Source organism: Bidens hawaiensis, unplaced genomic scaffold (assembly GCF_021521415.1).
Source record: "Bidens hawaiensis isolate Kalapana, Puna unplaced genomic scaffold, B.hawaiensis_p1.1 tig00006390_1, whole genome shotgun sequence".
Classification (NCBI taxonomy): Eukaryota; Viridiplantae; Streptophyta; class Magnoliopsida; order Asterales; family Asteraceae; genus Bidens; species Bidens hawaiensis.
Window position 1 is genome coordinate 1,425,198 of NW_027491431.1, and position 18,017 is coordinate 1,443,214.

General features: G+C 34.0%; 1 protein-coding gene and 1 pseudogene across 2 annotated transcripts; both read right to left on the reverse strand.

Moving 5' to 3' along the window:
• Positions 1 to 2,011: 2,011 nt before the first annotated feature.
• Positions 2,012 to 4,014, reverse strand: LOC143632485 (protein TIFY 5A-like). The gene is made up of 3 exons (XM_077100997.1): positions 3,941 to 4,014; positions 2,785 to 2,899; positions 2,012 to 2,212 (listed from the first exon to the last, which is right to left on the reverse strand). The coding sequence occupies exons 1-3, from the start codon at positions 4,012 to 4,014 to the stop codon at positions 2,012 to 2,014; spliced, it is 390 nt and encodes a 129-aa protein (XP_076957112.1).
• A 7,481-nt stretch (positions 4,015 to 11,495) lies between these two features.
• LOC143632486 (cullin-4-like) lies at positions 11,496 to 18,017 on the reverse strand (annotated as a pseudogene). Its single transcript, XR_013153523.1, has 18 exons — positions 17,846 to 18,017; positions 17,503 to 17,618; positions 17,069 to 17,415; positions 16,803 to 16,983; positions 16,107 to 16,229; positions 15,286 to 15,573; positions 15,085 to 15,210; positions 13,920 to 14,021; positions 13,793 to 13,846; positions 13,585 to 13,691; positions 13,456 to 13,516; positions 13,270 to 13,369; positions 12,848 to 12,879; positions 12,256 to 12,393; positions 12,097 to 12,177; positions 11,929 to 12,009; positions 11,767 to 11,847; positions 11,496 to 11,655 (listed from the first exon to the last, which is right to left on the reverse strand). The product of XR_013153523.1 is annotated as a cullin-4-like (transcript).

The window sequence follows — 18,017 nt, forward strand, 5'->3', positions numbered from 1 at the left end:
TTTAAGTCTACTTTATGTTCGGTTTAACAATCCCGCCACAAAGCGTGTGTCCAATGCCCAACGCACTTGTTTGATAAAACATACTTTTCATCTTTTACAACTTTGTCACAAACATTTTTCATTTTTAATCCCAACACTCTTTCACTTCAACTTTGGTCCTGTTTTCTTTTACAATTTTTTCGTTTAACATTTGGTTTGAATTTTGTGAGTTAACACACTACAACCTCCATGTGTGGTTCAACGTTTTTCATCTATTTTTTCGTGTTCAACGTTTCGGTCCTAAGTCGATTTAGTTATTCTTTTCTATGATTTACCTTTCGATCTAATTTTTACGTGTTAAGTCACCACCACGGGTGTTCGTGGTTGAACACTTTTAAGTCTATCTTTCGTTCGGTTTAACAATCTCCCCACAAAGCGCGGGTCCAATGCCCTCATCAACACACATGTTTGATAAAAATACTTTTTATCTTTTACAACTTTGTGACAAAACATTATTCATTTTTAACCTCAACGTTTTTCCAGTTTTAACTTTGGTCCCCAATACCTTTTCTTTTACAAATTTTCCGTTTAACATTTCGGTTAGAATTTTGTGTTGTAACCCCATGTGTGGTTCAACGATTTTTATCTGTTTTTCCACGTTCAACGTGTCGGTCCTAAATCGACTTAGTTATTCTTCTTGATGTTTTATGTTTCGATCTAATTTTTATATGGTAAGACACCACCAGGGCATTCATGGTTGAACGTTTTTATGTCTACTTTTCGTTCGGTTTAACAATCCTGGCACAAAGCTTGGGTCCAATGCCCCCATCATCAACACACGTGCTTGATAAAACATTTCAACGTTACATATTTCAAGGTTTTACGCCCCCATCGCAACATTGGGGCCTTAATTCTAGTTATGCATATTACAATTAGCAACTATGTTATGCATTAGGGTCTTGTACATTGTGCTTCTTTGATATTTTCTCTTTGAGGGTGTAAATTCTATATATAGCATTTAGCAAATTTTTATACAATTTAGTATGCATATGGTACAACTTTTGATTTTTTTTCATTTTTCTAACAATCCTTTGTTTATTATTATTTTTTACTTTCTGATTTTTTTAATTAACTCAGCTATACTACTCAATTAACCGAACACATTATATTTCTTGGATTTTATCTTCGGTCACATTTGGTCTGCTTATAAGTTGTTTGAATGCTCAAGTGACGATTCGGGTAAGTTTTAATCAAAGTTTTGTAGGCATATTTGCTTTGGCTGGTCTTCGATTTGTAACTCTCTTAACGCTAATCAACGACCGATTTCATGGTAACATTCGTTGTTAGTTTCTTTTGTTACCGTTTCACACCCTACCGCAACGCGGGATTGAAAATACCAGTTTTGAATAAAACTCAACGGATCCAAGAGCCCGCTATCCTTTCACTCAACTCTTAAAGGAGGGTAACAATGAACAAACCCCAACCCGATCACCTTTTGGATTCTCACAATTTCGAAGAACCAGATTGATGCTCACAATTTCAACAGCCACCCGCATTCTCACGATTTCAACAGTCACAAGTTGAACAATTTCAACAATATCAAAATTAGCTACAATTTCAACAATTAAGCTCAAATACAAATGCAGCAACACCAACCACAATCAGTTTCAACAACCAAGTTGAACACATATTTAAGTGAGTTAAAACAACGCGTCTAAAGCAATTATAACAACGCATGTGTCTAAGTTGCAACAACGAGTACAACTTGTCTACACATTACGCTTGACAGAATCGCGTGATCATAACAGTACGTACGTCTAAAACCACTTTTAATTTAACAAACACCTATGCATGCATCTCATTCTAAACTACGCTAGTTGCATCTTAATTCCTAATTCTTCTTAAGCTCCACAATAAAAATCAAACAAACAAATTTAATACCATATATATATTGCATGCAGGCTTCAACTATTTTTTCAGCTCGAGCTATAGATAATTCATTAATTCACATGACAAACCATTGAAGTAAAAGCTAAGGATAAGGATGATAGGGAGAAGTCTCTTGAATCCTGTGTTGTCTCTTTTGAAGGAACCTTTGCAGAGATCTTTTCATGGAAAGCCCACCGGGCATTAACGGCGATGAAGATGGCTCACAAGTAGTTGACCCTGGTGGTGGTCTTCTTCTACATTTTTCATCCATCTCTTCACTCGCTAGCTTTATGATTGTCCTTGCCTGCAATCAAATATATTTTCAAATATTTGAAACCGTCGTATCAGTGTGGACTTTTTCTTTTTTTCTTTTAACAATACGTCATTTTTGTCTACTATAAGATTTGAACCCTTACCATTTTAAAGGGACTCCGCTTTAAACAGTGAGGAGTTAGTTAGATCAAACCGAACGAAAAGAGTATCAAATGCTTAACATCACTAAATATCGATAATCGATTGATAGCCTTTTTGTAAATGTTTTTGAGCCGAATCATTTTGAACTAAATAAAAGGTTGCGATAATTCTTACGACCCTTTTAGAAAGTTCACGGCCGATTCTATGACCAGAGTATTAATTTCTTTCTCAGCCGTTTGTTGCCAGCCTTTTAAATGCTAAAAAGAATATTTTACGATAATTTTGCAACCATATTGTTTTTTTTAATTAGTATATGCTACTGATTTAAGATCATGTGTATAATAATTAATAATAGTCATAAAGTATAAGTTAGGCAGGCATTTAACTAATTGACGTCGACAGTGTACAAGCTAGAGGAAACCAAAATTGAGAAGCAAAGGCATATTCATGAAAATTAATTACCTGAAGCTCTGTAACGTCACAAACGCTAACTTTTCCGTCATAAAAGATCGTTAGTTGCTGCTGGTATTTTTGCTTCTCCATCAAGTCTTCACCAGACACGATATTTATGTCGTAACTAATTAATGTTCAAAACAAATTTTAATTAGAAACAATATATAGGGCAATTCATTAAATTAATTGTTATGTAATAATGCAAATTTAAAATGTCCATATAATTAGTTTAGTGACACTATAACACCATAAATTTTAATTAAGATACAACACGTACGGTAAATCGAAAAGAATGAAAGAGACGGATTTCAAAGTTATTTTAAACTTTTTGCGTTACTGGATTTTATTAGTTTTGGTAAGGTGTCCGGGTCAACGTCCGGTCCGGATTTGAAACCATCGGTTGCCACTGCCACCATTTGTTGTTGAGAAGGGCGTTAAAAGTCTCACTCACGAATATGAATAATAGCTATGAGATAAAAAAAAATGGATTGTTAATTAGGCATGGACGAATTTAGGGTGAGAGGATATTTGACAGTCAAGTGACGTTATATCCTATTTAGGAAGAATGGCTTGATCACTCTTCATATATAAAAAATAGTGTTATATTTAGACGCTAAAATCATGATCGCCATCTATATAAACAACATTTGGGTCCGCCACTGTATATTCTTACAAACGTCATGGAAACCCAAAAGTAATTGAAGGATTTAAAGTTAGTTTAAGCCTTTAACGTCAGTCGAATCACTTCATGGTGTCAACAGTCCAACTTTTAAGTCAAAGCGTGAGCAAAAAGTTAGTAACAATTTTTATCATCGAAACCCGAAACCAAACCAGTGAATGATAAAACCTAACCAAACTAAACCTGTACTAACGGCTTGGCTTAAGTTTAGTTTCACGGTTCCGGAATCAAGTTTGTAAATAAATTTCAAACTTAGCAATTAATCAGGTTGATCCCAACATTTGCTGATGTAATAATGCTCGATCAGTAGTCTTCTCTTCACAAATATTTCTGTGGTATAGTTTTTGAAGATCAAACTAGAAATTAACATAAAACACATAGCTAGCTAGAAATCTAGTTTAGGCCAACTCATATAATCCTGTTCATTTATAGTCAAACTGTAAACCAAACCGTTCAATATTAAAAAAGGTATAACATCGATCTTACCTAGGATTATCTTGGCGGAGGTGAGTCGGGGATGACGGCACAAGGCGGAGTTCCAAGTTGCAGCGGTTGCTCATATTATGTTGTGTGAAAATATATATTCGTGCAGATGAGAAATTAAACAAGAAGATGATATGCATATATAAATATGACATGCCAAACAAAAAAGAAAAAGAAAGCGGCTATGTGGTATACGTGGAGAGGAGGAAAAGGAGAAAACACGTTTAAAATGATTTTGGTAACACCGCCACCACCTTTTAATTTGCAGCTTCCCAGATCCATGTTGCTATCCTTCTAGTCGACCAATTTCTATCTCTTATTAAAGTCAACAAACTACAATTAATATCTTATTAATTAAATTATTTTCTAACCTTAACTCATTGATTAATTACCATACCAAATTCAATATGGATATTGATGAAATATATACAAATAAAAATCAGTTTGTATAGGTCTCAAAAGCAATAAACATGACACTAAGAAATTAAGCGTTTAGTCAAGATGATTTACGTCCATGGCTGTCAATAGTATATATTTTTCTTTCAATTTTGTTAATATATAATTATGTTTCTAACTATAAATAATAATGTCATTAGAATGCATATTTTAGAAGAAATAAATCATTTTATACAAAATGGAACTAGTAGAATGAAGAATTACTAAGTATAAATAAATTTATTTACAATAATAAAAGTCATATGAACTATTTATATAATGGCACGTGAGCAAACTAAATGTTGGGAAAGCGGCGCTCAATTTTGTTATAATCTCTCTAACATTATAAAATTACCTTTTAATGTGTTAGATATAGTGTTTAATGTTTATTTATAATGAAAAAGTAGTTATCCTTAAGGGAAATTAAAAGCAATGGCGGACCTACACATGACTTTGAAGGTTGCCATATGAGACCCGTAAAATTCTTTTATACACTATACATAGTATTGTTACATGCTAACTTTGATAACTTGGCACTCATGAAAACAACCTATGACCAGTGACAAAAAGACAACTTAACATTTTTACAAATTTTAACACACTAAAAAACAAATACACATGCTATTAAACATATTCAAATTAGCAAATAAACCCATTCTTCACCACTAACAATTCACTTAAAGACATCTAAATATGCTCAAAGGTTCATTACAGACCCCTTTCTTTGTGCATTTTTTCCCTGTCCAGTTTAACCTGAATGTTGATTATTGCTGAATGTGTAGATTATTTGATAGTTCAAATTTAATACTTGGTTAAATCGTTTAGGCTGATTGGAGTTTTTTTTTTCTTTTTTCTTTTTAGGGAATATGAGAAGATACTACAAAAGAAAATAAAAAAAATTACCTAACCTTGAAACTTCATCTTCACATATAGAAAAAATCGATGTAGAAGATCTTTCACAATAATGGAAACTATTATGTGACTTGAGTCTCTTGGCAATTTCGAATTAGTGTCTTGGTGTGCAAGACAAGATAACTTGATGAGCCAGGCATAACTTATGTGGAAAGCTATTACTTCTTAAGCATGTCAAGGGTTTAAGTCATTAGGATAAGTTTTATTTAAAATTTAAATCGTATTGTTTAGCAATCCTAATTATAGCCTAACGCGTCTTGGGTTAGTCTATATAAATCATTTTTGGTTTCAGCGTTGTAATTAAGTTTTGAAATAGTTTCTTAATTTTATTTTTTTCAAATCGCAACTCTCATTAAAAGGCAAAAACTAGTAAGCCACTAGAAGAGTCATAACAAACAATTAAAAAGAAAACGTACATCAATCGTTCCAACTTAAAGACTTGAATGCAGACCTATTTTTTTTATTCAAAGAAAGATCAAAGATTTAACATCCTCCGTCACCTTTGGGATCACTATCGAGTTTTGTTGGAGAAAATTTTTTTGTTTCCCGCTTTCCAAATACACCAGCATGCAGACATAATCATATCTTGAAGAACTTTCTTAATGCAATAAACATTTTATGTGCTAGATCACAAGTGTTTTAAAATATATCATAATTAGAAATGCTAATTATAGTCTAACATGACTTGGGTTAAAACTACTACTTTAAATATATCATATTTAGCTTTTAACGTCTTAGATTAAATGTGTTTTTGCATATTATCTGACCATTTTGTCATGCGGAAAGCAACAATCCAACACTCTTCTGACAAGGTAAGATATGCTAAAAACATGTTTTTATTCCATCATAAAGGAAAAGATGTAAAGATAAACTGCTATTACATATTTTCTTTTATATTTTATAATAGAGAATTAAAGAGAAAACGCGTTTAATGTATACGGATTGAAGAAGATACGATTCACTTGCTCCAAATAAGCTAACAATATACTGGATCGAAATGGGGCACCGGGCATGTCACAAGTGTGTTAAATAGTGGCTCGGATACTTTTTTTTTTTATGTTTTTCGTCTGGCGTCCGTTTGTTGTTGTTTCTCTATGATATATAGTTTTTTTTTTCATTACACTTTTGTGTCAGGTTATGCTTATAATCTTTATTTATAGGTGCATTTATGGTTTTTGTAGATGAGAGTCTACCTGAAATCAATTTCTCTACACTTAAAAGTAGAGATATGATGCGTCTACAAAATCTCACCCTCCTTAGACCTTACAACTTAGTTATTAATGAGATTTTATTGGGTATGATTATTATGTTGTGATGTCATGACAATTTCGTGCAAACACTCACATGAACAACAAAAAAGAGGGATGATTGAGAAATAGCATGTAAAAAAAGTAATTTCTAGAAGATGTGGACGAAAAGCGCAATGTAACCTACTATATATAGTGTAATTTATTCTAAATAGTTATATGCATCCACATGTGAAGTATATAATTAATAATTTATGGGTATGTGTTGTCTTGATAGAATATCTTAAGACTACGACGTGTCAAAACGTGATCCAAACCTAATTGTGTATTGATAATCTACTTGAAATGGAAATGAAATGAAGAAATGGGTTAAAAGTTTGTTTCACATGGCCACATGGGTTTGTGAACAAACTTGGAATGAGTAAAAAGAAAAGAAGAGTCAAGATGCTTAAACAAATATCTTTGGGTATTATTCCCACAAAAACACGTGCACCTTGTAATTTTATGTGAATAACTTGGGAAAAATCAAACTTTGTGTTTAATTGTTTATGTTAGGGCTGGTCACGGTTCGATTCGGTTCGGTTTGAAAACTGACAAGTTGGGTTTTCAAATACATAAATCGCTCGGTTTTCGATTTTTTGGTTTACGGTTTTTCAATTTATCGGTTTTTTTCTGTTTTGGTTCGGTTATAATCGTTTTTTTTGTGTGTGTAGACATTGTAAAAAAATTCTAAAAAAATGAAAATGCATATTATATTCAAAACACAAAAATAAGCATTTGTTACGTGGAACCAACAGAACACAAACTTACAAGAGTACTAGAGTTTAAAATTTAACAAACTTCTTAATAAAAAAACATTAAAAGTTTATTCCAATCTTCATTCTTCATCTTATTCATCTTCAAAGTTTACTCCCAATCTTCATTATCTTTATAATCTTTATCACCATTAACGGTAGATCCTTTTGGTGTATTGTTTCTAGTCATAACACCTAAAAAAACGCATATGATTGTAATAATATTTAAGTAAAAACACATAGCGGTTCGGTTTTTTAAAAATGGAAAACCGAACCGGAACCGAAAATTCGGTTTTTTCAAAAAAACAAAAAATTAATCGTCTGTTAATGCTTCGGTTCGGTTTTTTCGGTTAATTCGGTTTTGGTTTGGTTAATTCGTTTCCTGCTCACCCTAATTTATGTGGTTTTACTCAAACCCGTAACATTTTCAACCCTTTTACCTAAGCGAGTTAAATAAGTTCTATAGTGTTAGTCAAGATGTACACGTATTAAATTGGTCATCTACGGTTTGTAGGCTAACCAATATTATAAAGCAGGTTAATGCTTAAAGCAGGCTAAATACATTAGACTATATGTCAGGCCCATTGTTTATATTATATTTGAGTTAATTATCCATTAATCAATGGACCCTTTTGTTTAATATTATACTTTTTTTTAGAACGATGACTTTTTTGTATTTAGGCTAGTACACTCTTTAAATTTGGAGAGACCCGATGCCTCACTCTAGCCAAACTATGTTGTCTTAACTTGACCCACGTTGGCTTTAGAGTTTGGCTTGGGCGTTCTCCCGGGAAACAATACCGCCGACTGCCACTTGACAGTCGTTATGCCATCACAAGAGCAGAACTTTCTGATGTAACATACGGTGGGACGAAAACCCGGGTGGGCTCAGGGTTCGAACTGACAGCTTTTGCACAAGGCCTAGCTCAAATACTTCATTGCCAATATCCACTTAAAATGATAAAAGTGGGATTCAAACTTAAGTCTCTACTGGAGAACCAAGCCTCCTATCACTAGGCCACAAGTGAAAAATACAATACAATAGTTACCGTTTTAAAAAGCAATTAAAATCTAAATTAACTTGATAAATAATGTAGTCATTTGGGGATAAACCGGACAGTTGGTGGTGGAAGGGTTTTGATGGGTTGGTTAACCCGCATGGTGGTAAAAATTTGGGGTGGGAAATAGACAATAGAAATCATCAAGTGGTAGACGATTGTTATTGGTTGAAAAGTTTTCCTGTTAAGGTAAATTGTTACACTTGTAAGATGTTATTGGATTCTTGGATAGAATTGGCTTTGATGACACAGGAATATATGTTGGTGATGTTGATTGTGTGTTGTGTAATTCTGAAATGAAAACTGCTACACACCTATAGTGAAATATAGAATGGCTATGAGGATGTGGTACAAACCTAATAGGCACGAGATAAATAAAGCATAATGTAAGGCAGTTCATGGATTTTTTAGAATACAATGAATGATAGGACCTTCAACAAAAAATATTTTACAGTGGATAAGTTAGTCAACGATAACAAAACAACCTCGTTCTTATGGTTCAACATAGGAACACAAGTTTGTACTTGTAGTGACAGAAGCAGTGCCATTTTAATTTTGAGAATTTTCCTATGTAGTTCAAATCTTGTATTTGTTTTTTTTTTTTTTTGGTCGCTTGTTTTTTCAGTTATTTGTACTCTTAGGCTCATTGCTCCTTGTGAGTTGCCATTTCTTTTATCATTATAATATTGCCCTTTCAAAAAAAAAGAAAAAAATGAAACATATTATTAATATACACTTTTATGGTATCAGAGCTATCTATGATAAACCATAAATATACATGTAGCCGTGAAGGTTAACTCATTGACCTAACCCTATTGTTTACTTACCCGCCAACTTTCGATCGACCCTTCATTGAACTCGCTCGATCTTCAAACATACGAATCGGCCGCCACCCTGCAACGTGAGGGGTTAAAAATACTAGTAATTAAGAAAATTGAAGATAAGAGTTCATATACAAAGAGTTTCAACAAAGTATTAAACCATCTTTACAAACAACACCCTTCGTTTTCTCCCTAAGATAAACCAATATTTTTTTAATAAATAAAACCCGACTATCCGGGTAACCCAGTAGCAAAAGAAAACCCTATGCGTTTGCGATCGTGGATAACGTTAGGTAGCCTAAGCTCAGCCTCTCCTGTTAAGTGAAAAACCTTTATCCGAAGACCCATTACGATAAAACCCGATTGTGCTCGGATTAAAACTTGAAACCTTGCAATCTGTCGCCCAAATCTTCAATTCTCCTCTCATACCAATCGAGCTAGAGTTAATTAGATAAAATAAACCAATAATAATAAATTAATCTACATTCAGTCCTTTTGCATGATCAACAACACTACTCTCTAAAATCACTGACAGTTGATTGAGAGCAACATCAATGGGGGCATTAACAGCATCACTGATCGCAATTGCAGGTCTAGCTTTAGGCTGGATCACCATCGAGATCGCCTGCAAGCAATCGATCGTAACGTAAACCCCGATTACGATCCAGACGACGATGATCCTCGCCTACCGCTCAATCCAAACCCTAATCCTGCAGATCACAACGTTGTTGATTCCGCTTCTTCTACATCCGTCAAAGTCGTCTGATTGTTGATTCAATTCGCTTTGTTTCCGTCAGATCTAGTACGTGTTGCGATAAGTTTTTTTTTCCTTATAATTGTTGCTGTTGTGTTGAGATTTGTTGATGAAATCGAACGATCGATCGGTGTGTGATTCGACTTGATTCTTTAAATCTGTAATTCAATTTTGACTTTCGAAAGTCAAAATGATGAAATTTAGGTCAAAATGTTTGGTGATGATTGATGAAATTTAGGTCAAAATGTTTGGTGATGATTGAGCCAACATCCCCCTCCAACCTCCCTTGGCTGGCGCTAGCCGGCTCACGGCGTGCGCCCCCCTTAGCTGGAGAGTGTTGTGGTGTTCGCGATCAACCCGCGAACCCTTCGACAACGGACAGTCTAATTTGGATAGAGATTGAGAGATTGTTGATCCATGGTATCATTATCATGTTATTTAGTTCTAGGTTATTCTCTATTGATCTGAAGCTACATGAGCAAACAGTTCGTTTATCCGTCAACTTCTGAAAACGCAATTGCAGCAATCATTAAAACCAAAGATGTCAAGATGGGCTGCGGTCTAAAGATTTCGCTATGTCATAACCATTTTAAAATACTATCAAGTAGTTAAATCCATAAATCTTTATTCAGGACTGTTAACATTCCAATTTTGGGTATAGTGTATGAAAACTTATGAGTTGTGCAATAAGGCAGTACTCATTTTTTATTTTGATTGGATTCAAATAAGACTTCTTATTTTGAGATTGTTAGTAACATTTTAAATCGGCGAAACTCTGTTAAAATTGGATAACTGACGTTAATGAGGCAAGAAGACATGCATACCACAAAATCTAGTGTATTGAGAGAACAAGGTGGAGAAGTGAAACCAAGAAGAAAAAGATTACAAATTGCTGCATATTGGAAAATTCAAGTAAAGATGGTTAATCTAACCATCTACAAGAGGATAATAAGCTTTATGAGTATTGAGTAATAATCTGGATGGGAACCATGAATAAGTTGGGGATATTAGGTAGGTAATAATGGAAAAATCTTGGTGTTATTTGGTGAACATCTCTTTAGATGAATATATATTGTTGGAATCAATCATTATCATTGTTGATGATAAGGTCAAACTCATGTAATGGTAATCAGAATTTTGAGAAGTTGGCCTTTCTTGGTGTAAGGTCAAACTCATTGGGACTTTTAGTTACACATGCTTGCCTAATCAAATACTAGTGGAAATGTCAAAGAGTTCATATGTATGGTGTTTGAATCGCGACATGGTTCTAAAGAACCTAATTGGTGATAAGTGATGAAATGCTTTTCGAGTCACGTAACTGACTAATGGTGCTAATTGATGATGTTATTGGCTAAGTGGTCAATGTTGAACCTTGATAACAAAACTTACTGTATTGTATTGTATTGCCCCTCATTAGGACTACTTGGCTCCCATGGTTCGGTCAAATCACACCCGTCAAGTTAAGACCTTTGAAATATGTTTGAAAGCACACGCTCGTGTCAGGGTTAATTAAGAGTGTTTGAAGATATTACTTTTCAACAATGAAAACAAAAGCTATCACTTTACATATATTAACTTGATGTTCAAGCTAAGTAATTGTATATTTGAGGATTGTTCTTATCTCTCTCCAAATACTCCCTGTCAATTAGGCTTTCAATCCTCTTCTTCAAGCCAACTGGTTTTATAGGAAACTTAAGCTGTCCCAAAAAAAACACAAACACACACAGACATATTTAATTGCAATTTAACCTACATTAGGCTCAGATCTGTAGAAAAGAAATGATTTCAAGTTTTTAGAAAATGATTACCTGCTGGAAGAGTTCGGTTATCAGAAGTGTGTGACTTAGAATTTTCCTAGTTTTCATTATCCGAACAATAGCAGCATCAATCTGCAATATATCCCAGTAATTTGTAATGCATTATGATCTCATAAACCATATGTGTCTGTGTATTCTAACAGAGAAATATACCTGATATTGACGATCTTGGAATACTCTCCCGGTAGTGCTTGCATTTTCTTCAACAGTTTCCTTTAACTGGATAGCATTAACCTGTAAACACATTTTATAGTGTCAAATTTAATTGTGTAAACAAAAATCAATCAATTGTTTATATAATTTCTTATTCGGTTGCCTCACCTTTATACGATAAAGCGGAGCAGTAAACCCGTCACTGAACATGAATGAATCATTATCATCCACTTCCCTACCCTTCGGTATCTGAGTAAACAGAAGAACTGTAACAAAACTAAATTTAGCTGATTTTAATTGAAAATTAAAATTAGAAACTATAAACACCTTTTGAAGGACCCGGACTTTTCCACAAGAAAGTGACTGCAGAGTTCTCCTTAGTTCCTTGTCCTCAATGCTAGTAGCATCTTTAATATCTTGAAAACTAAGCGTTTGTGCATCGTTGAACAGCATCAAAACAACCGTCTGAAAAATATAGTAATTATTTACTAATAAAAAACTTGAGTAAAACATGTTTTAAGTTGTAAATAAGCCAAGCCATGCGTGAGCTGCTCAAGATCGGCTTGCTAAAAGCTCGAATCAAGACAAGCTTAAATGAGCCTGAGACTAATAACAAGCTTGTTTAATAAACAAACTTGAGCCCAAGCTTCATTTATCAAGCTCGAGCTGGCTCGCAAGCCTATTATTTGTATAAAACAACTAAACAATTAAAATATATACAAAAAATAATTTTAATTATATACATTAATTACTAAATAAACAAGCCAAGCTCAAGCTTGTGAAAACTATTCATGAGCCAAGCTCGAGCTCTTGTAAGTTAAAGGAGCCTAGTCAAGCGCAGGCCTGGCTCGTTCCCATTATCCAACACGCTTGACCTGTTAACCCACCTAGCTATACAAGATCAGAGATGGAGACAAACCTGAAATAAAGAAACCGCCAATTCTTTTTTTCATCATCATCATCATTCATCATTATCGTACTCAGTAAATCCCACCAATAGCAAAGCTATGGTAGGGTCTGAGGAGGGTAAGATGTAGACAGCTTTACCTCAACCCCATAGGAATAGAGAGGCTGCTTTCGGTGAGACCCCCGGCTCGATAGTAGTTTTGCATCAAGCCTTGGACATAAGGCACATAACACTCAACCACCAGGACACCGGCCGATTGGTGCGTGTAACCTTGTCTTTCGGCTATCAACGCCACCACATGATGCCTGATTAACCTTCAGCCACTTTTAACGTTATTTTCACGAGATTAGTAAAATAACGTCAACATTAGTGCAATTTCACTTTTGCCCACCCGAGGGTTCACACATACATACATAATATGGGTGCACCGCAAGCAGGGCGTCAATTCTTTTTCAAGACACAGTGACCTAAAGAATATTGCCACATTAATCGCCTACCACTATATTTGCTCAAGTAGAACTCTTTAAAAATATCCTGCACCATTGTACAACGTCCAGATTATTGTAAAATCAGAAACAGTTGAAAAGGCATAATAGAATCATATTTCCTTCATGTCATACCTGATAAACATTCAGTTCATGGGGCAGACGAACATCCATTGGTGGATATGTAGGCCAGTAACTGTATCAACTACCATGTTAATATAATTAGCAACAAAAAATCAGATTTTTAGTTACTCCAAATCATACCCGGTTGTTAAAACATGAACACTCAGCTCAATTCCTGAGGGCAGTTTTGTCCTAGCTTGAGATGACTGTTTGAATGATTCATTTATCTCCTTTGATAACTCTATGTCCTACAATAACAAAATTCCAAAAAATAAAATAAAATAAATTTCAGCATTATTAACCAAATGCTCAAAATGAACCAATATGTGAATAATAGCATCACGTATACCTTAAACATGCCTTCAAGCTTGTTGGTGAACTGGCTACCGCATTCGGTTTTCAACTATAACAATGACTAATTAGTTAATATTCAGAAGATAAAGTTGCTTAACCGGCAAATAAAAAAGTTTTTGGACCTTGGAGATCATTGACTTTTCAGCATCAATAGAAGCACTCTTTCCCAAAAGAAGCCTTTTTGCAAGATCTTTTTTATAGAACGCCTCGAACACATCTTTACCCTACATCACAACATTAAACATAAATAGGTGAAACGTGAAAATAAAATAGGTAACTATACAGAATAAGAACCAAATTTCACACTGAAGTCACTTGGTTTAATTGCTCTTCTCTTTCATTCCTATGTAATTTTTATATAATGAGTGAGGCAAATGAAACCTATCGAAATCTTGGGTTACTATTTGATGACTATCTTTTTCCAATTTGACTTGAACATAACAACTATGAAACTTGGTTATCATTAAGTGAATTTTAATCTTCACCATTACCTCCTACTTCAAGTTAATAAGAAAAATAGCACTTGTTAGTAAAGAAGATTTATATATGTTTCCATTGCCTCAATTTTAGAAAACTTAAGGTAAAACAAAAGAAATTCATAGGATTGGAACACCTAACGAAATAGGGGTGTGCATGAAACTAAAAAATCCGATTCCTAACCCAAAAAAAAGGAACCAAAATAGCTGAACGCAAACAAAAATCAACGGTTTGGTTGATTTTTTCATAAAAAAGAACTTTCGCTTTTTTGCATGTAATTAAAACAGAAAAAACCAAACTGAACCAAGTTTATGAATTTTCATTTTTTATTTTAAATTATAAGTAATTCATAAGAATTTAATAATAGTGTTACCCAAATAATTTATCCCAAGTGTATAGTAATCAATTAATTATTAATCAACAAAAAGATTTAGGCCCAAACTTTTAGGCTCAAATTTCTTATTTTGGGCCAATTCTGCAAGGACCATGATTGGGAATTTTTTGATTGGTATTGTTTCGGGCAATAAATTTCAAGCCCAAATAGTAAAAAGAAACCAAACCCAAACTGAAAAAACCGAATGGTTTTCAAAAATTCAAAAACTCAAAAACCAAAATTTCAGTCTTTGGTTCGATGTTAGCCCAAAACCAACCCATGCACACCTGTAATTACTAATGGGTATAAAAAAAAGTCAATGTTAGCCCAAAACCAACTGATGCACACCCCTAATTATTAATGTATAAAGGGAAAAGCTAACATAATGCAATGATGCAAGAGTTTATTTTATTAAATTACCACCATTATTTAGGTACCTGTATGAATCTAAAGAGAACCAAAACTTTGTCAAGAGTTCCCTCCAATTCTTCTTCAGATGTACCCTTATTTCCAGCACGAAGTTTCTCATCCAAAAACTTTGCAATCAGTTCAGCAGGGTGATTCTGTAAATAATGGATTAATGTTCCGTTACTCCAAAACAAATCTAATTATCAACTTTATTTCAACAAGAATTATACCTGGCGGAGATTAATTAGATAAGCAAATGCCTCTTTAATTGTGTAGCTAAAAACATCATTCTTCGAGAAGCTATCTTCCCATATTTTATCAAGAGACGTTTTGAATTCTAAGAGAGATGACACCATATCTTTGTCTTTTTCTTCATCGGTTACAATATTCTGTCCCGTTTTTCTGATGTATAAACTTAGGGCATGTCTTAACGAATCAAGAGCGTTTACTCTATAGAAAAGTGTGTACATTCTTCTAAGATATTCAGTACGGTTACCGTCCATCAATATTGTGAATCCCTACACCAAGTTATAACAAAGGTATGAGGGTTGAGTGAAACTTATCATAACAAGAATTAGAGCAGTAAACAAGCCAAACCGAGCAGAGCTCAGCTCAGTTATACGAGTGCTCAAGCTCATTTATAATTTATTAATTAATAACTAATTTAATACATTAATAAATTTTGTATATAAGATAATATATATTATTTAGTTAATTTTTATCATAACTTTAACTTGGATACAATAATTATATATATATATATAATATTAAATGAAAATTATATAAATAATAGGCCCGTTTAGACTCGCAAGCTGCTCGAGCTCGGTAAGTGAAGCCTGAAGCCTGGGCTCAGGCTATGGCTTCTTTATTAAATAAGTTTATTTTTAGGCTAGATCTCAGGTGCAAGCTCATTTAAGCAATTAAGGTCAGCTTGATTCGACCTTTTACCGAGTTGATCTTGAGTGGCTCACGAGTAGCTTGGCTCATTTACACACCTACTCAAAGATTAAAAGAAAATTCAAATTTTAAGAAGGGAAAAAATAATTCATGCCTTATCAAGTATTGCAGATATATGGAGTTCAAGGAGTTGTTTTTCAGCAGTCACAACCAACGGTTTTCTTGTACCAGCATCAAGATATAGTAGACATCTGTCATTTTCTTCATGCAGCCTTACCTGCAATCATGAACACCATCAAATACCAATGAAACATATAGCATGGAAGCATTAATACCATAAAAAAACTAACATACTTTCTCATATCACCAAATAGTCCCTCAATTTATCATTCAAAAGTCCCTGCGCATGCCACAGAACACAAAGAAGTCCCAATTTTGCTATATTAAAGTCCCTACACTTATTTAGAATGCATGTATTTGTGGAAAAATATTTAAAATAATGAATAGTTACACCTTAAATTCGTTGAAATAAGATAATAGAACATTTTTGGGCAAAAAAGTTGAATGTCGCTTTACCAAGTTTTGACCAATATTAAAAAGGTAACAGAACATTTTTTTAAAATATTTTTTCACAAATACATGCATTCTAAACAAGTGTAGGAACTTTAATGCAGCAACGATGAGTTGAGAGACTTTTTGTGGTTTTTTAACATGTGCAAGGACTTTTATATGCCAAAATGATGGAGCTAAAGCTTTTTCATGAAAAATGAGAAACTATGTTTGTTTTCTACGATATTAACTCAACATGGAATAATATTTTAAAAAGAAAAATATGAAGAGTGATACACACCTCCACATGTTTCAAATAATCTGGAACATCTGATTGTTGCATGTACTTAACTCCTTCAGCAGCATAGAATTCTGATGTGCATTCAAGGAACGGTTTCTCAAAACTCTCAGAATAAATGCCTAAGGCAGTAAACATCTTCAACAGATGGTTAAGAAGTGTTCTATCAATCGCTTCACCTAGTCTGACAAGTGTAAAATAAAAACATATAAGTCACAAATATACAAGATTATTCATATGACCATTAAAAGACATGGTAGCTTACCTACCTCTCACTCTCTATCATTTTCAGAAGGCCGAATACGGTTTTGTGTTCAACTTCTGAAGCTTGTGACAAATGCTTCAAGAAGAGTTGAAGGCCCATGTCCCATAATGACCGTACGGATGGAGTTTGTTTCACATATGTACGGTCAAGATACAACGCGATACCACGGATCATTAACATTTGGTCACAAAAATCTTGCCAGGTTTTTTGCACAAGTGATAAAAACACCACAACGTCTTCAGTTTGACATACTAATGATTGTATAGCAGAAGATATGTGGGAGTCACACTCGTTCTCGATCCGTTTGTAAAGACTTCCGCCCAGCTTATGGAGGCAAAGATCATTGACCGCCTATAACAATAAAAAGTTGAATAATGAAGCAACTAATGAATGTTAAATTGTTGATTGATTCATAGTAATAAAGGATAAGTCAGTCACTTGATAAAGGTTCTCTAAATCACAAGGATCGGGCTGCTTCAAGAATATGGCACTAATTGCTGACTTCAAGACTGTCCATGTGGTCTCCTCAAAGTTTGATGGCAATGTTGGTTTAGCTAAAAAAAAAAAAAGAAAATTCAAAAACATGTTGATGCATAAAATGTAAATTATAAATTGATATTCACATACTGTAAACTAAAGACTGATCAAGGGTTTTAGATACAGCATATTCTAAATGTACAGGCTAGAACATCCTAATTGGATCAATTAAACCCTAAAAACACCAAATTGGGGATTCATTAAAGGCATACATATGATAATTGAGGTGAAAAAAAAAAAAAACCTTTAAGTAGCTTAATGACGAGCTTCTTAGCAGGCTGAGGCGGCGTAGGTTTCTTCCGAGCCAAATTGGCGGTGAACCCACCTGCAGATGATGCTGTTGGATCTCCGATGAGGGAATTAGGATAGTGTAGAGGCGAATTGCTGTTGTTGTCGACTGATTTCGGCTTCTTCAT

What these genes read in the sequence shown, in the direction of transcription:
- LOC143632485 (XM_077100997.1), bottom strand. Translation starts at nt 4,014, where the DNA reads ATGAGCAACCGCTGCAACTTGGAACTCCGCCTTGTGCCGTCATCCCCG. An exon ending in CTCCGCCAAGATAATCCTAG is followed by an intron (nt 2,900 to 3,940) that starts GTAAGATCGATG and finishes AACATTAATTAG; the next exon opens with TTACGACATAAATATCGTGT. An exon ending in GTGACGTTACAGAGCTTCAG is followed by an intron (nt 2,213 to 2,784) that starts GTAATTAATTTT and finishes ATTTGATTGCAG; the next exon opens with GCAAGGACAATCATAAAGCT.